The 21,273-nt window shown below is 33.0% G+C and overlaps 1 protein-coding gene and 1 pseudogene across 6 annotated transcripts; both read left to right on the forward strand.

The window, feature by feature from the left end:
* Positions 1 to 10,358, forward strand: part of LOC114720869 (probable aldo-keto reductase 2) — a 33,687-nt pseudogene extending 23,329 nt beyond the window's left edge.
* A 3,521-nt stretch (positions 10,359 to 13,879) lies between these two features.
* Positions 13,880 to 19,427, forward strand: LOC114720861 (protein TRIGALACTOSYLDIACYLGLYCEROL 1, chloroplastic-like). Of its 6 annotated transcripts, XM_028906580.1 has the most exons (5): positions 13,880 to 14,286; positions 17,251 to 17,325; positions 17,776 to 17,822; positions 18,088 to 18,188; positions 18,284 to 19,427. In XM_028906580.1, exons 4-5 carry the CDS (start codon positions 18,142 to 18,144, stop codon positions 19,302 to 19,304), a joined length of 1,068 nt encoding a protein of 355 aa, XP_028762413.1. In that variant the 5' UTR covers positions 13,880 to 14,286; positions 17,251 to 17,325; positions 17,776 to 17,822; positions 18,088 to 18,141; the 3' UTR covers positions 19,305 to 19,427. The 6 variants fall into 6 exon arrangements, with proteins under 6 accessions (XP_028762413.1, XP_028762417.1, XP_028762414.1 ...); XM_028906584.1 differs by lacking the exon at positions 17,776 to 17,822 and having other exon boundaries at positions 17,251 to 17,367; XM_028906581.1 differs by lacking the exon at positions 17,776 to 17,822.
* Positions 19,428 to 21,273: the final 1,846 nt, after the last annotated feature.

Below are 21,273 nucleotides of genomic sequence, written 5' to 3' on the forward strand. Positions count from 1 at the left end.
AATGAGTTGTCCAGACTATGACAAGCTCACTATCCAGGACCTGTATGGGGAGGCATACATAAGAGTCATTCCTATTACCATAAGAAGGAGAAGGAATAAGCATGACTTGCAACAAGGTAGAGTCCTTCGATGGTGGCCTATATTGTGGCAAAATGATCCAGCACACTCAAGTTCATTCGATGGCATTTTCCATGATTACCATTTACCTAGTGCAAGCTCATTTGAATCGGAGTTAGGATTGGTTAGCAGTGAAGAAGATGACTAAGGGCTGGTTGACGTGACGTGTCAACATCCTTAATTAATTAATAATAAGTCTTTTTATAGTTGTGTTCCAATCATTACACATGTATTCTAGCCACTTTATTCTCTCCCTTATTATTTGTGTTTTAATCGTTTGTTAATGAAGAAATTTAGAATGGCCTCCATTCAGTTTGTCAATTGATACTTTATTTTTACCCAATCATATAATTTAATTTGCAATCATTAATATGCAAATTCACTTTCTCATCATTACCTTTAGTTTGGTCATGCTAAAAAGTTTTCCCCATGTCATAATTAATGACATGAATAATGGCGATAACTGTTCCTCATAAACTAAAAGATTAACACCTCATTAAGTTGACAATGAAAGATACATCATTAAGTTGACAACAAATCTTAACCCTACACAGTAACATGATGCTCATATTAGGCACCAAAATTTAAAAACATACATAAACCATATGAGATCAAATTTAAATCATCACTTCATCATAAAACCTGACATCACTGTTTCTCTTCAAATTAATAGCTCCTTCAACCTCAGGACCTCTAGGTAAGATGGGCTAAAATTGACCTCCGTAGGATCATAGTGTGAATACTTTGTAGGATATTTTGTGATAATAAATCATGTCACATATAATTTATAAATCTCATATTAAACACACATGATAGACAATCATTCATAACATTATTAGTTGGGTGGCAATTGTGGACATGTTCCACTACGACGAACACATCCTTCTTGCTCTTTAAAGAGTCATACTTCTTCCTCACATCCTCGACCTAACTCCCATGCAACATCACCTTTACTTGATCCGTTGCCTTGCAAATATGATCATTATTGATGTGTGCTATTGTTTGGTCACCAGAGGCTTCAGGACATTAAAATCGACAACCATATCATGGACAACTCTTACGTCGAGTCTCCAAAATGAACACCAGCTCCTTCTTAAAGAAGCCTCTACACTTACTCATACCAACTTTTAATATACACTTGAGATATACACACAAGTCTGTATCACGTGAATGACGAAAGTTATCAATGTACAAATAGATAGACATAACACTCAGGCAACTTGATAGTATGCTTACCAACAATGCCATCCCGTTCAATAAGACCCCAAGCAACTTCAAACACTGGCTTTATGACTAAAGATTGTCTTGGTAATTGAAGAATTGAATCATGCATAATAGTAGTTGTCAAAAACTTCAAATGATAAAGGTTATGAAAACCCTCTCCACCAAATGTTACATGAAATGCAGATGTGTCATAGGTTTCACCTTGAAATAGTCTCAAGCTGAAATGCTCTATTATCTCATAATTCTTCAAAGTGCCAAGTATATGAATTCCCTGTATAATATTTGGACTGATATTTCAATGAGAGTGGAGTTTTGAATAATATGGTGGAGAAAGAGATTTGACAACCTTTGTATTAAACACTATGTATTCGATGGCAATAACTTTCTTCATGACACAATCATCTCAGCCAATGCATCAGGTAACCTCCCTTTGAAACACTCTGTCAACTTTCACAAGGATCTTCTTACAGGTTATTCCTACTCTAAGTTTAGAAAGAAAAGATCTCTGCTTGAACTCCATCTGCATAACAAAATTGAAACCAAACGATTAAATATATGACCATCTATCAAACATATTGTACAACAATATAGGCATAAAAAAATTGGTAGAATTTGGGCAAAAATGTATCTAAACTACATGTCTCTCAATCTTCTTTTGTATTTGCCATCGAAAGGCCGAGAACAACCCACAAAGGGAATGCTTCTATTATTATGTGGAGCAAAATAAATGATATAGCATAATATTTATACAGATATGACATCACATATTAATTATTAACAAAAAGAAAATTCCTGAATAATAATATAGATAAACTCATTTAAAGCTGAAAAACCAAATAAAACGGCTTCTACAAAGCCTAATGTAATTGCGTTAGATGTCATGAATGTACTGTCCTTGATGTCATCAGGTTATGAACAGTGAAATTGGGTCAGGCGTGTGAATAAGCTGGAACAATGAATGGCTTATTGTAAAAGATATTATCAATATATAGATGACTTACGACATGATCATGGAATATTACAAATAAAAAGATGGACATGCCATTTACATCATAAGCATCATAATAAAAGGTTTATGTTCCCTAAACAAAAAATGGCCAACATGTCACTATACATTAGAAACATCATGACAAAAAGTATACATTTCCTAAATAAAAGAGGCCAACATGTCACCATATCACAAAAGATCTATGAAACAAAAAAGTCTAACACCATATTCATACTTTTTTCAATAATTCCCAACATCTGTCATCAACTTGAGCAATGTCTGTAATCGCAAATAAGGTAGAACCCCAAAAAAATTTAGCTTATGCATTTCTTCTTTCCATAAGAAGAAGTTATATTGTAGTTTCTACTCTTTAGGTATTCCAATTTCCTCAATTGTAGCCCATACTTCCCCATCATTATAATGGCGAGGCCTACTCTTTTCAAGTATTGAAAGACCCTCTTTAGTAGCTTGTTTCTCAGCAATTTGAGCTTACCACTTAGCACCTTGAGCATGCTTCTTAACAAATTGAGCCTGCTTCTCTCCAACTTGAACCTATCTCTCAACAACTATATTACCCTCACACATGGCATCAACCAATTCCTTTATTCCTGCAGTCATTTTTTTGCACCTTTCTTTGATGGATTCAATCATTGAAGCCTTACACTTTTGCCCTCAATTGATGTAGTTTACACAGATGTCCCATTTAATGAGCTATCCTTTTAGATTACCTTATGAGTTTGGTGACTCATATTGAAAATTACATTTACTTTCAACATTAGTTCCCTGATATTAGAGTTCTATTGTGCAACCCTTTCCTTGCCACCTTTGGAGTATTTTCTTGTTGCCCTATTTGCACTAAACAATTCATATAACTTATCATAATATGGCATAGGTGCATTCTTCTACTTTCTTGCATTTTGCTTTCTCTGCGAAAATACTATATAAACCAACCTATCATATACAGTCTTAAAATTCTACAAATTACTCACCTCAATCAAATCATTTCAAACTTGATTATCAATTTCAAACAATTTTGTAATAAGACTTCACGAGAACCCACTCAATCCATGAAATAAATCGTAAAGCTCTACAAATCATTGCGATAAAATCTTCTTCCTATTTTTTAAATGTTGCCTTGTAATGTGAGTACCAAAGTTGTTTGTAAGAGTTTGCACTATATTATCATATGCATATGTTGAAAATGTTCCATATAAACAATTCCCTTTCATCGTCTCTTCCAACAAGGCATCAATAAGACATTTGTCCATCTTAGGAGTCTAATGCAAATTGTCCTTCATTGGTTCCTTCTTCTTTTGTGTCATTGTTCAATCTACACAAAAATTTATTAACAAATTATAGCCATACAACTTAAATAAATAGTGTACGTAAGCTAAAACTAAGAAACACATACTTTCAATTAAAAATAATATGTAAACTAATATAAAAAAACACATACTTTCAATTAGAAATAGTATATAAACTAATATGAGGAAACATATACTTTCAAACAATATAAAACAATAACAATTTCACAACTATACAACTTAATTAAACAGTTCAGATCATAATCAATGTGACATATGGGCTGAGTAATTATGCCACATATGAGCTGCTACGTGATCGCTTAAAATTGATCCTTGTTTATAGTCTTTCTCTTGATTGGTTGCAAATTGACCATCTATACTAGGATTGTGTGATAGTTCACGATCAACCTCTGATATTAGGGCCTCATCAGGGTCAACACCTATCAAGAAATTGTGTAATATGCAACAAGCTATCACAATATCAACCATTGTCTCAATTGAAAAATAAAGCTCAGTACCACTGCCAATTATGGGCAATCTTTTTTCCAAAACACCAAATGTTCTTTCTATCACATTTCAGAAGGAAGCATGTCAATGATTGAAAATTTCTTTTGCATTTTGTGGTTCTCTTGTTGAATATTCCTTTAAGTGATAATGAACTCCTCAGTAAGGTGTTATAACACTACTCTTAAGTGGGAAGCCAGCATCCCTAAGATAAAATTTTCCTAAACAATATAAAGTAGTCCATAAGCAGAAATAAACATTCATAAAAAATAAAATAATCATTTATAGTTTCTTACTAACCTTGGGGAATTATAATTTTATCTTCTCTCGATAAAGTATTTTTAAGCATTCTTGAATTTGAGGCAGTTCCTTCCCAACCAGCTAACACATGTGAATTTCATGTCAAACGAACACATAGCAAAAACATTTTGAGTTGGATAATCTTTACATCCTTGAAAACAGGTAGCTTCTTCTTTAGGTACTTTTGCTTGAACATGAGTTCCATCTATTACTCCAATGCAATCCTATTATAAACTTTGGTTACACATAACATATATACTAGACAATTACAAAAGCATGCACAAATATAAAAACATACCATAAAATATGGGTAGAATATTTCATTATTAATGATTTCTGGAGAAAACTCTGAGCCAGAAGGTTGCACAAGAAATTCGGCATCAAGAGAAACAATAGCTTGTAATACATTATGAAAATAATGACTAATAGTTTTCCTAGACTGATTAAAGTAAAAAGCCATTGTTCTGCTTCTTACATATGTGCTAATGTATGAAGAAATTTTGCCACTTGCTCTTTGACTGTAACATTTTTTGAATCTTTAACTCTACCATTGTTTTGAAATTTAGCACATAATTGTATAAATGCTTGTGGTCCCATGCAAATAATATCACAACCATTTTTTGTTTCTTCTAATTGTTTCATGAATGTTCTCCTCAAGCTTTCTCTTTTAACATTACCATAACTAATAGGCCTATTAACTGGTGTTGATATCTCTTTCAACAAATATAGTGTATGTACAATATAATAAACAAGTTATATAATACACATTTGCTACAACATTCCCAATCTTGTAACACATGTTTCAAGTTGAGAATAAGTTAAAGTTGAAGTTGAAATTGAACTTGAAATCAAGACCTATAGTTGCCACTTCAAAATTTGTGAACCTTTTAACTTTAGACTCAATCTAATATTTCTTCCTCAAGATCATTGATCATTCCTTGTTTATTATGGTTGCTCATCTATAGAAAAATCTAAAACCACACAACCACATACACAATGTTGCAATGAATGACTGTGAAGAAATTTGTTGACACCTGATTTAGCCTTTGCTGGGAGAGTATAGTTTATCATGTCATACAAAGTTGATATAAGACAATAAGAAAAGGTGATGATTCGTATTTAGATTTCATTACTTTTATATGAAGTATTAACTCTAAGGAGAATGAATCAAAGGCCACGGATGTATACTACTAAGATAAAAAATATTTTCATCACAAGTACAACAATAGTAATATATACCATTAACATAATCCACCAAGTGTGATGATATTATTTGTGTCTGCATTCTTTCAATAAGGAACTGCAAATATATGCTTTTTAAGACACTAGAAAATATAATAATCAAATATGAGTCTATATACAGCTTACAATATGGTAGTTTGAAGTCCTCTTATCAATATATAGGAAATAATTTTTTATTTGTCAGTAAAAAAAATGAAATATATAACCTTTATTATAAATTTGTTTTTGTTTAATAGTGATAATTGTTATTTGTGCATCTCCTAGAGAAGTAGACCATAAAATGACATCTAGCTCATTATTTGGCAACATAGCTGACACATTTATAAATTTTAGATGCCTTACACTTTGTATCATATGCCATGTAAAATCTTTGAATTCCATTATGTCTTTTCCAATAACTTGGGCAAGTATATAATAGAACAACTAATGCAAAATGTTTAAAAGAGAACTAATCTGTTATGGAATAACTAATATGCTAGTTTAATAAAATGTTTGAAAGAGAAAATTTGTTGTGGAATAATTAATGCAATTCTAATAAATCTATAAAATAGAACAAAGGCAAACAGAGTTGACTTGACAAAAGCACTGATAAAAATGAAAGAAAAGAAAGCATGATTAACAGAGATAATAGAGAGCATAGAAGTATGTAACAGTTCACATCTTCAATTCGAAAGGAAATATAGACAGACAAGCTAGGTTTGTTAGACTTGAGCTTCCATCTATGAATTGTATATGTTTTAGGATCCCTACAAAAGGAGTCTAAAATGAGTGTTGTGATTTGTGCATGAGAGGTGTTGTAAAGAGATGAGAAGTAAGCATGTTACCAGTTTCAGAGGAATCAAGGGAGAGTGTGAGATTAGGGCTCAACAATAGGGTAAGGAGAACAAGAATAGAACAACAAAATAGAGAGGATGAGATGCAAATGACTAGACAAACAACAACCACCAGACCAACGACAGTCGAAGTGTTTTGGCATGGGAAAATTTGAGGACTGATGAGAGCTTGGCATGGAAGAGGGCGGTGACGGGAATAAATTTTTTCCTGTGAAAATCTCTCCATTTGTGGAGAGAAACTTTGGGTGGAAAATAGGGTATGGGACCCACTCTATTTCCCCCCCCCACTTTTCCTTTCTCTCCTATTTTCTTTCCCATCCAAGTAGGAAAAAACTCCATTTCTCTCTCATTTTCCACTCCACTTTTTCTTCCTCTCCCTTTTTTTGTTAATCTAAGCAGAGCATTTATCTTTGTGTTCTCAAAAATATCCCTATTAATTATAAGGTATTTTCATCCAAGTGTAGTTTCAATGTACATCATTAAATAAGAGTGATTTAAGGAAGTCAACACACATTTGTTATAAATAACTAACTTAACTAATTTTCTTAATCTCCATAAATTGTTATCTAGCTTTTATATTAAGGATAGGAGATAGTATTATATTTGACTAACTAACTTAACTAATTTTCTTAATATGCACAAATTAGTTATCTAGTTCTTATATTAAGGATAAGAGATAGTATTATATTTGACTTTCTTAAACTCATCATCATTTTGATCATGCTAGTTGGAATAAGAGGGTAAATAACACTTCTCTTTTCCCTATAACCGGTGAAATCAAAAAGTCCTCTCTTTTTGTATTAAAATCCAAGTGTATGGTCTATGACTATTAACATATTCCTGTATTGTTTATTGTAATATTAGGGAACTTAAGAAACTTGTTGAGGAGGGAAAAATTAGATATATTGATTTGTCTGAGGCCTCAGCTTCAACAATTAGAAGAGCAAATACTGTTAATCCTATTATAGCTATACAGTTGGAGTGGTCCTTATGATCAAGAGATGTGGAGGAAGATATAGTCCCTACTTGCGGATGAAGTTTGAATTGTGCAAAAATTCTAAGTACCATGATGAAGCCTTGTCATAGGGGCTCTTCAAAGAAAAACCAAATCAAGCTAAAATATAATATAGTAGCCTAACATAGGTCAATTCACAAAGGAGCCTTTTGATGTTTTAGTTCCTAGCTAATCCAATGGACCACAATTTAACAAATTAATGAAGAATGAAAGAATTGGTTAATTGATTTTTTGATTTAATAACCTAACTCTACTTGTTTTTAAGTTTTGGTTTTTAATTTGCAGAATGATATGAACTGAAGAAGAAAAGAGTGATAACAGTGATGAATCAAACAGTGAAGCAACAGTATTCCCCTAGAGATAACCTTTGCCTTCCTAGTCCAATTCACATTTGGGATTTAAGAAACCGAAGCAAAAGCGTTGACTAGCAACTCGCTAGCTCTCTTAACCATCAAAACCTGCTACCGTAGAATCTAATAGCAAGCAAATAGTTCTTCGACCTAAGAGAAGAAGCTTAAATATAATTCCTTCCACTGACAGCCACAACTGTGCACTATCTCAAAAAATATTGTAATGATTATGAACACTAAATCAACTCGATTCAAGATTCATAATGCAAAACAATAGAAGAAATAGAAGGAGCAATCTTAACTTGAGCTTACGAATGATGAATAAGTCCTCTAAACTTAGTTAGATTCACAAGTTTGCACAACATACAACTCAATGTCAGGTCTGAAGCTACAAAATGAGTTAATCAACTCGACTACTCACATTACAGAATCAAAATAGAACAAATGAATCAAAGAAACTCCCTTTCAATCAAATCAAGGACTCAGGCATCGGCTCATCCCTAGGTGAACACAGACTGATTAGCCAGCCATGCTTCGATTGAGCTTTGCGACTCTTCTCAAGAGCACAACGTCTATGGATGAAATGAATCTGGCGGAGAGTATGATATGAGGAGGGATGGAGATGAAGATGGAGCGAATCAGGATTTGGTGGATGGAGAGATGGCTTAGATTTCTTGAGTGTCTTCGTGTGAGTGAGGAGGCCAAGATCAAGATAAGATGATGATCAGATGAGGTCGTGTGAATCTGCAATCAAAATCCCCTCCTCTGATGCTCCAGATGATGCGTTTTTGCCCTTTGTTCATGTACTGTCTAAATTACCCTCCAATGCTTCCTTTATTGTTCTTTAGTCCTTAACCTGAAAATGGAATTTTAAATGGAAAGTATTAACAATTTCTATAGTAAAATTTTGGAAAATATAAGCATATTAAGGTAATTTATCTACAAATTCCAGAAATTATTTTCCTTTCTAATTCCACTCAAAATATTCAATTAATTCATAATAATAATGATAAAACCCCCCAAAAAATAGTATGAAAATCTATAGTGAAATAAGAGTTTATCATACTACTTTCGGTTCTTAATATAAAAGTTAGTTAACTCATTTGAGTAGATTAAGAAAATTAGTTGAATTAGTTATTTGTAATAAATAGGTATTGTCTTTCCTAAAGTACAATTGCTTAGCAAGTGTCATTCAATAAAATCTTTCACATGTATGACTACTATAAGAACTGTCTTAGAAAAAATAAATAAATATGAGAGACAAAATGGATAAAGTCTTATACTTAGGATCAAATTGAAAGTCGAATTAATTCTTATATTAAGGACTGGAGGTAGTATAATATTTATGTTGTCCTCTCTATTAGAGCTTTTGATAATTAAATTATTTTTCTAGTTTTCTGGCCTCTAATTTTGTATTTGTGATGTCTCAGGGAGCTGGCATTAGAATTGTAGCATATTGTCCTATTGGACGAGGATTCTTTACATCAAGAGCAAAGGTGGTTGAAAGCTTTTCAGAAAATGACCCTCAGAAGGTTTGCATTGATTCTTGTTACTATATCTCTATATATATGGATCATGCAATATGGTTTGCATTTTTCATTATAAACAGTCTAACTTATGACAATATGATTTCAAGGCCCTTGAATGTTAGAATCAATTCCTGCTAGCTATTTCTTACCCTATTTGTCCTCAGCGTTATAGTTCACTATTAAAGATTAAATTATAACTAAATGTCATTGTGAAATAAGTTGATTATCTTAATTAATCAAATTAATTCTTGTAATCCCCAAATGATTATGAGTCTAATATATTTTGAGTTTTATCATCAATTCAAGCAACTATAATGTTTTCCTCTCTTTTCCACTACCCTTAGATCTTTCTCCTCTTTGAGATGGCAAAATCATTCTCTCTCTCTCTCCTTTCTTTTGGATTATTTTTTATATGACAAAGTCATTCTCCTCCACAATTCACAATAATCTTGGGTGTAGCAAAATATTCTTTAAGAACAACGTAAACATACAACCCTAAATAATTAAATATCACATTTTGCATTCAAGTAGAAATGTCCATTATTGATTTATTAATTGAAATCTTGATGTCATTTTTTTGAATTTTGCATTCATACTTTCTTTTTGGGGGGGGTGTTGAGATTTGAATCCAATTTTATTTATATATTTGACTTCATTGCAGTGTCTACCTAGATTCCAACCTAAAAACCTGGAGCACAATAATAATATATTCGAGAGGGTTAGTGAAATGGTTAAAAGAACTGGTAGAGCTAACATTCCTGGAACTACCAAAATTGAAAACTTCAATCAAAATATTGGGGCTTTGTCAGTTAAACTTACTCCACAAGAATTGGTAGAGCTTGATTCTTTGGTTGCTGCTGATGCCATCAAAGGTGATATAACTGCTATTGGATCAGTCACATGGCAAGAATCTGACACTCCCCAACTTTCTTCTTGGCTACCTGCAAAATGAAGTATTTTCCTTGTATGATATATACACGGGGCGACCCAACATACAAGGCTCCTATTAGATGGAATTTGAGGAGGGATAGATGTACATAGCCTTATTCTTGTGAACAGATAGTCTGTTTTCAGAATGTTCCTTATGTGATGCATTATAAGAATAAATTTGCCAACAAAGAGTGTGTCGTAAGTCTTGTTGTGGATGGAACAAGTTGGAGTGCAATTTGGTGCATCGATCTAATCTTTGCATTTCAGAAGTTGGTTTATGGGGAACTAATGAGAATCCATTCTGTTTAACCAAAGTTATATGATTAAAATCAAATCATGTGGATGTGAAATAATAAGTTGAAAGAACTTCTCCTAATTTTAGATGTTAGATAATTGTTTGAAAATTGTTTTATTTTGAAACCAATTGGCACAAATTGTCACAATAAAAATTATTGCAAATAGCGAATAAGCAGGGAGCTTGAGTTAGAGTAATCACTTGCAAGTGATATGAAATGATGACTATACTTGTTGGTGTTTTGCATGATTGGGTTCTTGATCCACGCACACCATAGTTTAATTTGGAATGTAATCTCATTTCCTTTATAGATGAGCAAGTAAAATAATAAAGAAGAGAACCATAAATAATAAGGCGCAGTAGCTGCAAAAAGGTTGGTTTCAATAGTTTCTTTAAAGTTTAAACTCCTCTTCTAAAATAAAAATCAAATAATGCACAAATCTTCATGCAAGATCATACTCTTTACGTAATGATGACCTATGAAATTGATGGACGGCACTTATTAGTCAGCAATTTAGTCCATTTTTACCATTGAGCTGGAAATCTTTTCTTGCTATAGATTTATACTACTTCTGGTTTTTAATATAAGATATAAATAACTAATTTGTGAACATTAAAAAAATTAATTAAGTTAATTATTGGTGACAAATATGTCTTAATTTTTCTAAACTAATATTTCTAATCATGTGTATTGAAATTACCTTTTACTTGGGACCCTCTTAATATGTGCAATTAATATGAGTATTTTAGATGAAAAATTATAAACTTGTGAAGCAAAATGGATCAAAATATTATATTTATGATCAAAATTAGCTTCTTATTTAGCTTCTATATTTAAGAGTAGAAGTAGTAATTAAAATATTATTTTTTATAGTAACATTGAACACACACATTGATTTGTAAATTATAAGCTTTGCAAAGAAGTTAATTTACCTTAAAGCTAATGCTGTAATTTGGTTAAATTAAAAAATTAGTTAAATTTGTTATTTGTAATAAGTAGGTGTTATCTTTTTCAAAATATATTTATTAATCATGTATATTAGCTAGAACTATTATGTAATGAAACTTTTAACATGTATTACTATTATAAGAACTACCTTAAAAAATAGATAAATATAAAAGACAAAATAGATACTGATTTTATATTTAGAATTGAATTCAAAATTACACTAAATCTTATATTAATAATTTGAGGTAGTAATTAAATAAAACTATAACTTATTTAACTAAAAAAAATTATTTATGCATAGGGTAAGTGAGAGAGAATGGAAAAAGAATAAATGAAAAAAATTACTCCTCTAACCCTTAATATATGACCTAATTGTTGAGTTGATTTTGGTTCTAAATATAAGATTTATTTCTCATATTTATCACTTTTTTAAAAAATTATTCCCATAGATACTCCCTCAACCATAATCAAGTAAAAGAGAGAGAGAAGATATTAATGAAGATGAGTATGGTATTTTAGAAAAAGCATGCCATATTTTTTACAATTAATTAACTTACCTAACTTCTTTAATCTAATCAAATTACTTAAACATGTCTTATATTAAAAACCGGAGAAGTAATTAGGAATAAAAATATAAATTTTAATATACTCCTCCGGTCCTTAATATAGGACCCAATTCTTGAGTTGATTTTGATCCTAAATATAAGACCCATTTCTCATATTTATCAATTTTCTCTAAATTACCCCTATGAATACTTCCTCAACCATAATCAAGTAAAAGAAGAAGATGGAGTATTAAGAAAGATAATTATGGTGTTTTAGGAAAAATGTGTCACTTTTCTTATAATTAACTAACTTACCTAACTTCCTTAATCTAATCAAATTAGTTAAATGGATCTTACATTAAGGACAGGAGGAGTATGAAATTTTAATTTTCAGGTAGGACCTGTTTGGTTTGAGGGGAGGGAGGGGTAGGGGAGGGAAGGGGAGGTTTCATCCTCCCCTTGTTTGGTTTGATTAAAAAGGAGGGGAGGGGAGGGATAGTAATAATCAATTTACCATTTTACCCTTACATATTAGTTTATGTTTTTTATTGATATATTATATAAATTAATTTACATCTTAATTTAAATTATATAATTTAATAAAAATTCAATCTTATCATGTTAATATGTGTATTAAAAAATTAGTATAGTAATTTTTTATTCTAATTAATATAATAATATATTTAAAATAATCAAATTAACAAATTTTATATGCTATAAGAAAAATGAAATTTTATTTTCTTTAGGCTATCTTTTTTTCCAGCTTTAAAATATATTTAATAAATAATATATTTATAAAAAAAATTAATTTTATAATATTATATTTTTTATTTAAATATTTTTTATTTTTAAATAATTTTTATAATATATTTTTAATTATAATAATGTATATATTTTTTATTTTTTTACTTAGGATAATATATTTTTTTTGATTTGAAATAAATATTATAATAGTATATTTTATGGGTAGAAGTGGAATATTAAAAAAGACATAAGGGTATAATGGTCCAAAATTTTGACTCCCCTCTAAAAACCCCCAATTTAAAGGGGAGCCAAAATGGGGGGAGAGAGGAAAGGGGACATATGCTCCCCTCCCCTCCAAAATTTTTAATCAAATAAGAGGAGCCCCTCCAACCAAACACACCCGTCAAAGGTTGAAGAATAATAAGAAGAGACACGGGGACTTGCCAAGGCATGAAACAAAAAACCAGGGAGACGTGGGATTGTTTGTTCGCCCCATTCCCGTAGAGCTCAGGCATTAGCAGGGAGAAGGTTTAGGAACATTTTCGCTCTCACTCGAAAAGTCCCCACTGCCCTTCCCCTTTCCCTTCTTGCTGGTGGTGCGTATGTGCAGGATTTCGGTTCAAAGCCGCTCTTCGTTCTTCAATCCTCCGTCCTCCTCCTTCCTTCTTCAGTGCGCCTTCGGTGTGTGTATTAGCTTCTTCCTCTGTTCGCAACGCTGCCGTGGTGAAGGTGGGTGAGCAGTCCGCTTCTTGCTTCTTCTTCCCTTTGCCGCGTCTGATGGTACGATTACGATTGAAGCTTGCTTTGCCGTGTGTGCGTTTCAATCTTCTTGATTCTTCGGCGTCGGAATCATCTCTGTCTCTTTGCTCTGTTGGTGCGAGTGAGATTTAGGGGTTCAACCACTCATTTCCTCGTTCCTTCATCGGCTTTTATGCCAGTGATAAGCTCGAATCTTTTTTGCCCCCGTGGTGGTTGCAGCTGATTGAAACTATTGGATTAAAAATTTTTATTGGCAAGGAGGAAGGGCTTGATATTAACTTTGTTGAGAATTTGATGGTGCAGCGAGTAACGGAGACTTGCTCTCATCAATGGAGGTTCGTCTGATGGGCGTGTGCCCTTTTTTAATGGACGGTTAAGATTCAATGATAATGTACGGCTGTGATGCTTTTTGAATAATTAAACGATGCGCATCGTTGTCCTGCTAGCAATTCCTCAGGCTTGGAGGAACCAATCGCTATTTTCCATCGTCTAGTCAGGCGAAGAGAGTGCGCAGGAAACAGAAGTATCTCTTTGTTCTTCTTTTTCTGACCTTCTTTTGTGTATGTCCCACTACTCCTTTCATCAATTCATGGTCAATACTGTGGAGGTCGAGGATAACTTGTAAGCTCTCATTAATCTCCGTGATATGCCTCTTCAGGTAACGCATCTATCCGAAGGCGAATCCCTCACTGTTTTCTCTAATTCACTCAAAATATTACTTTTGAGTTTGCAATTTGATTGGTTCTTGATAGAACACTTGGTAAAGTTTTTTTAAGACAATATAATTTTGACTTGTATCACCGCTTTAGTGTAGAAATCGAAGTTCGCATATTAGGGACTTGCTAATTTGAATTATTAAAATGCCCATGAATTTAATTTCCCTTCTGGCCCTTGTCTTGTGCTCTTTTCTTCTTTTCGCTGATGATTTTGTTTGATTAAGCTTGCTAAGTCATATGTTTGTTTGCAATTTACGGTTAGGTTACTGTTCAGCTCAGGGAGTTACGGGTTTGTTCGGCGTTCCCAAAGTTTACGTTTTTATGGGTTTTGGGGGGATTCCATGAGCTTCTACTTTTTCTTTCTTTGTTTTTCTTTTTGCTTATCCTACGTTTCAAATCAGATGTTGTTGCAGTTATCAGTCATAGTATTTTTCATCATTTGATGAAGATTTGGAGTTTTGACAGTATTTTCATTTGTGATGGATGGGATTAAGGAAATTAAAAAGGGTTCTAGGTCTATGACTTTATGTTGTCTTTTGACAGACTGATGAATCTTTTCATTACTTATTTATTTTTCATTTTTTTAATTCAGCTAACTCACATAGTACCTCAGCTATTGCATTAAATTTGAATATTATAATTGCTTCCAGGTACTCCTTTGAACATAATATAATAGTATTTCGATGTATAGATACTTTGCTTGAATTTTCTTCCCCAAAGAATTTGTATCTCTTTCCTGGAGAAACAAACTAATTATGGAAGTGTAATTCACCTTATGGCAGATTTTCTCTTCAACGAAATTGTTATGATACAAACTGTATAACAAGAAAGGGGGTGTATGGGTTGGTAGTTTGTTAGGCTGTTGATTAGGCTAGGAGCTGTTAGAGCACCTATTACTGCCCATTGCCCATAATTCTTATGTAAGCACCGGGAAGTGAATCATGGAGTGAATTCTATAGAAGTCTGCACAAAAAGTTCCCTGATTTTGGCGTGTTTCCGTGCAAAAATTTTCTTCTGTATTTTATTTAACTTTTGCCATGTTATTTATATAATAATGGAGAGCTGTGGTTGAGAGGTCATAAAAGGAAACAGAGGTATAGATTTTAAGGTATGGAACTACCAACTGGAAGATAACCATGTATTAGAAGCTTCTTGGCTGTACTTAGTTGTATTAGTCTGATAGAACGAGCAAGGCAGTGAGGATAACCTTGTAGTGTTGAGCGAGTGATCTTCTCTTTGAAATGGTAATAGATGTACAAACTGCTGTGTTCAGTGTGTGGACCCGTAACTATAATTACCCCTGGGTTGCCTAGATTTGGGACTTGATGGTGTTCATTACATGTTTCCATATTTCTGAGCATTAGGAAATAAGATGTTATTTAATTCATTCAATGGAATATAGGATATCGGATTCTATGGCACAACTTGACCATTAAAATAAAACATTTCGATTTGGTTTTACGTGTTTTTATGTTTTGTTTTATAAAATGTTTGATAAGATTATTTGCTGGTTCAGTTGGTTTTGAAGGACTTGCTATCATGATCATAATTTCATAAGCATCATTGATCAAAGTCATTGAATTTCAAATTTAATCGTCATACTTCCTGCCTTCAATATTTAGGTCAGTCGACAGCATGTTCTGTCAAGATAAACTGAAAGGCAGAGAGAAAAGATGGTTAGAAAATAATAATATTGAGGAATTACTGGTGGAATATGGACATGTATCCAATAAAAGTTGTAAAATAACCATCTTTGAGGAGTTATCGTGGGATCTTGAAATAGTTTGGCTTTGAGTCATCAATTTCTCATGTTTCATGTGACGGCTACAATGGACATTTAATATCAGGTCGCAAGTTTAATTGAGATTATTTCTAAATTCAATTGAACAAACAACAACAATAACAAAGTACTATCTTATGAGATAGAGTCGGCTACATGAATTGTACAATGCCATTGTGCTCTACCAACTGCTAAGTCTCTGGGTAGGTTATTAATTGAAAGATCTTACTCAATAACTTCACTGAGTGTTTTCTTTGGCTTTCTTCTACCCCTCATAGGATCTTTGAATGTGACTAAACCATCTCAAATGATTCTCTACTATTTTCTCTTCAATAGAAGTCACTGCAACTTTTCTGCATATATGTTCGTTATGATTTTTTTTTTTTTTTTGTATGACTACACATCCACCTCAACATCATCATCTTGGCTATCCTTACTTTATGCTCATGTTGTCCCTTTAAAGCCCAGCATTCACTACTACATAGCATTGCTGGTCTTATAGCAATTCAATAAAACTTCCCTTGCACCTAATTAGGAACTTTCCAATCACAAATAATTCCAGTATCTTTTCTCCTTTTGAACCACTCAACTTGAATTCTATATTTAACATCTCCGTCAATTTTTCCGTCTTTTTGGATAATTGATCATAAATATTTAAACTTTGTCACTTGTGGAATGACTTGATCTCCTAATATCACCTCCATATCACTTTTAACTTGTTTTTTAATCAAAACTGCAATGTATATATTCTGTCTTACTTTTACTGACTCTAGTGTCTTTCTCCACAACTCAAGTTTAGAGTTAGTCTTTTCTTTCAACTCAGCCAATAGAACTATGTTATTGGCAAAAAGCATGTACTTACGGATGTCTTATTTGATAAGCTTAGTTAAAATGTCTAGAACTAAGTTAACAAACAAGGGCTCAAAGATGATCCCTGATGCAGGCTAATCCTTATAGGAAGTCCTATATTTGGCATGTTTGATTCGTTTTTATAGACTCATCATTGAAATTCTGGTTAAGGGTTTCAGACCAACTGGCATTTTTTTATTGCATTGTTTAGTGGCTTGAATATAGTTTGCAGATTATTTTGTATTAGAGGTGATATGTGTCATGTGTGTTTGTTCAGACACTTGCAAGGACTTTCTGGTGATAGGTTTTTGCAATGGGCTGGAGTAGCCAAGATGATAAAATTTTCATGAAGGTGGCTAATAATAGCAATTGAATGCTAGTATTTGGAACCACAGTATTGTCCCTTATTTGATGTAAAATAAGACAATTTATTTGCTTTATTTGGCTTCTCTTCCAGTTCAGCCTTTTTCCTTTTGGTTTTATTTATTCATTCGTTTGTCTGTTTTTTCCCCTTCTCAATGGATAGGACTATTGGTAGATAGTATGTTTTCATTTATGTTCCTCTATCTGTGTTTTCTTTCTTAGATTTCCATGTGAGGGCTTGTCGCTCTCCTTTTTCTACTATTTTCTGTTTTTAATGAGAAAAATGAAACAGAAAGCTTGTCAGAATAAATCCTGTATGAAAGTTTATTCATGAAAAGTTTTCCATTTCCCATGAAAACTGACATGCCTTAGTTTATATCTATACAAAGAAGACAATATCAAAACCTGTCACATGATTTATGTTTTCAAGTGTTTGTAGGATGCAAAGCATTGCGAAGTATCAAGATATGATACTTACTTTCATAGGTCAGATTTTATTCTGCCTATCGCATGCTTTTGCATGCACATTTTGCTTGCTTTGATTGTATAAAATTAGTTTATCAAAAATCATTGGAACCAACCTTAAATTGCTACTGCTGGTCAAAAAAACCTTAAATTGCTACTGCTTTTTTTTTTTTTTTGGTCTCTTCATTCTGACTTTACGTGATTATCAATATTTCGTAAAATATCTCCTACAGAATATAGACTTCTGATCCTGTCAGTGGGTTTTTCATTCATTTCTCCAATGCAGGAAATGGGATTATCCTCCAAATTCAATTAGAGTCTGTAAATCAAGAATCCAACCATGCAAACAGCTTCATATAGTCATCCTTTATTCTATATTGCTTGCAGGTGTTTACTCTCATTCCTTGGTTTTTTGCTATTTGGAATGCTGATTGTTTTATTACAATTTATGTTAACTGGCTTACATATGGATCATATTGCAGAAACTTCATCTCAAATGTGAAGTCTAGTTCAGTGAGCTTTCATGCATCAAATCACTCTCAACTTGTTCCCAACTGTGCATTCAATAAGGGACTCCCGAAGAAAATTTTTTCCATCCCCTTGAAACAAAGCAGGCTATTAGTGCTTCCGAACACAGGTGATGGCCATCCATCTGCTTCTGCAGCAGACAGTGAAATAAACACCAACCATGCTCCTAACGGAAGATCAGAAACAATCCTCAGCAATTGGTCTCCTCCAAGGTACCTGTGGAGGGGATTATCAGTTCCTATCGTTGCTGGACAGGTAATCATGAAGATTCTGAAGGGAAAGATTCATTGGAGGAATACGCTTCAACAATTGGAGAGGGTTGGTCCAAAATCAGTTGGGGTCTGTCTTTTAACTGCTGCCTTTGTTGGCATGGCCTTTGCAGTACAATTTGTAAGAGAATTCACTAGGTTAGGATTAAACAGATCAGTTGGTGGGGTTTTAGCTCTGGCTTTCTCAAGGGAGCTCAGTCCAGTAATTACATCAATCGTGGTTGCCGGGAGGATTGGAAGTGCATTTGCAGCAGAATTAGGAACTATGCAGGTTTCTGAACAAACTGACACATTGAGAGTTCTTGGTTCTGACCCTGTCGATTACCTAATAACCCCAAGAGTGGTTGCCACGTGTATTGCCCTACCTCTTTTGACTCTACTATGCTTTACATTAGGAATGGCATCTAGTTGCCTCCTTGCTGAAGGTGTTTATGGTGTGAGCATTAACATTATCATGGATTCCGCTCGGCGAGCTCTCAGATCATGGGATATCATTAGCGCAATGATCAAGTCACAAGTTTTTGGTGCTATCATATCTATAGTGAGCTGTGCATGGGGGGTCACCACTTTAGGCGGTGCTAAAGGTGTTGGAGAATCAACAACATCAGCTGTGGTTATCTCTCTTGTTGGTATATTTATTGCTGATTTTGCTCTTTCTTGTTTCTTCTTCCAAGGGGTAGGAGATCAGCTAAAGAATTGCATATGAATTGCTATTGCTTCTGCAGCTTTGCATTTTTATTTTGTTTTTGTTCTGATGAAACTTTGCTCATTTATACAAAGTGAATATTCTATTTAATTCATCTGCTATCCTGTATTGGTTCTTGTCTTCTGTCTGAAGCTCCCCTGAAAGCTATAATGTGGCTTCATGAATGATATTCTATTCTGTAAGCAATTAAGATCATTTCAATCCCCCGTCCCCCAAAGTGGCGTTCTATTACGGTTTCTAATGTTGATTTTTTACTCTGAAACGTATTATTACAGACTGTTTAGGTTGTTATTGAAATTTTTAAGTAATTATTTTCCTTATTATAAGTTTCCCATGGTAAATGTGTTTTGTTAATTTTTTTTTCCTCAGTAATAAAGTGTAAATGGGCAATAAATTCAAACCCTTCCTGCATGATCAAATTTTTTATTTACCTGCCCCACAGTTGCTGGATTGCTGGCGCATATTAGTGAATGCACCCATGCATGGTTTTAAAAGGGTTCATGCTTACATAGTCACACTGATTTTTTTTTTTTTTGGGGGGGGGGGGGGATTTTTCAACTAATAATAGAAGATGGAGAACTCAATAACAAAGTGAGAGATGATTGGGAGTCGTCACATGAAACTATTAAATGTGGTAATTATTTGGCTACAGAAACCTATAATTTAAATGAAGACTTGTTATTTTTTCAAGATCTTTACCCCTTGCTATTTAGTTCAAACTAAATTTTATATTAAGGATTGGAAATAGTATTTCTTGCCTTGTTTAATCTGTTGTATTTTGAGGTTGCCTGTTTTGGGACTATGAAGTTCTAAATTGTCTTTTGTATTGGTGGGGGGGGGGGAAGCTTTAAGGCAGCAAGAAATTTTGAAAGAGGTGATATCTTCAAGTATAAATTTGGTTCTATTTGCATGATACTTAGAGAGAGATAAACATTGATTCCATGCTTATATTTTTTTATGTTAAAAAGCTAATGGATAGATGAATTTTCTACATAAATAAAATTAAAACTTTTTCAGAGCATAACGTCACTCTTACATTTATAAATTTTTACCCATATATGTTATTTTCATACAATTTATACTTCTAATTTCATTTGGCAGGATAAGGTTGTGGTGATTGAGGCCTTTTTTTTTTTTTTTTAAAGCACTCCATGCTTTTCTTGCTGAGAAAGCACTTCTAAGTTATAATTTAAAGGGTGTTTGGATAGAAATCAAATCATAGTTTTAAAAGTAATTTTACAGTATACGAAGTAAATATGTGAATAAGTTTAGATAAAAAGCACTTTTGAATATAAACGTGTTTTTATGATGCATTATGAGCAATGTTAGATATTATTGCCATGTATTCCAATCATATTACTTGGTTGGTTTAGATTTTAGTATTTATTCTTTTCTATAAATCTTTGAAAGAAATTGTGGGTCAAATAAATTTATGTGAATTCTAAAATATCTTCGCCATTTTCAATAACAGCATACGTATAGTAGATCTCTATATTTTTAACCCAATTATAACTGTAGTCTTTAAACTTTCATCTATTGCAACTAGATCCCTATAGTTTAACCACTCAAAATATTAGTAACTATATTTGAGTTACAATCAAGTGAAAACTGGGATCAAAAGATTAAAAAGTCATAGTAGCCTACGACCCCTTCTTTCTACCGCTCTTGAGATCTTTGAGCCATTTCCTTCTCCTGTAATTTTTGAAGAACTGAATCACATTTTGTTTGCGTCTGATCAATATGAAAAACTTGCGAAAACCTTCATTCCACAATATGAATGTTGCTGCATCAGCTTCCATGTTGGAAGGCAGCCTGAGTTTGGCCAATCTTCCCCATGCAACACAACTACCTGGAAGGTTGTTGCCTATGGTTTTCTTCCTCTTGGGAGGGAGAGTTATTCTCTGGCGGCAAGATGAAGAGCTCATCTGGAATCAAAATAAATGGGGAAAGTTCAAAAGAAGAGCATCAT

Source organism: Neltuma alba, unplaced genomic scaffold, assembly GCF_004799145.2.
Source record: "Neltuma alba isolate B1F8T4 unplaced genomic scaffold, ASM479914v2 tig00012002_pilon, whole genome shotgun sequence".
Classification (NCBI taxonomy): domain Eukaryota; kingdom Viridiplantae; phylum Streptophyta; class Magnoliopsida; order Fabales; family Fabaceae; genus Neltuma; species Neltuma alba.

What these genes read in the sequence shown, in the direction of transcription:
- LOC114720861 (XM_028906584.1), top strand. Translation starts at nt 18,142, where the DNA reads ATGCAAACAGCTTCATATAGTCATCCTTTATTCTATATTGCTTGCAG. An exon ending in TTATTCTATATTGCTTGCAG is followed by an intron (nt 18,189 to 18,283) that starts GTGTTTACTCTC and finishes ATCATATTGCAG; the next exon opens with AAACTTCATCTCAAATGTGA.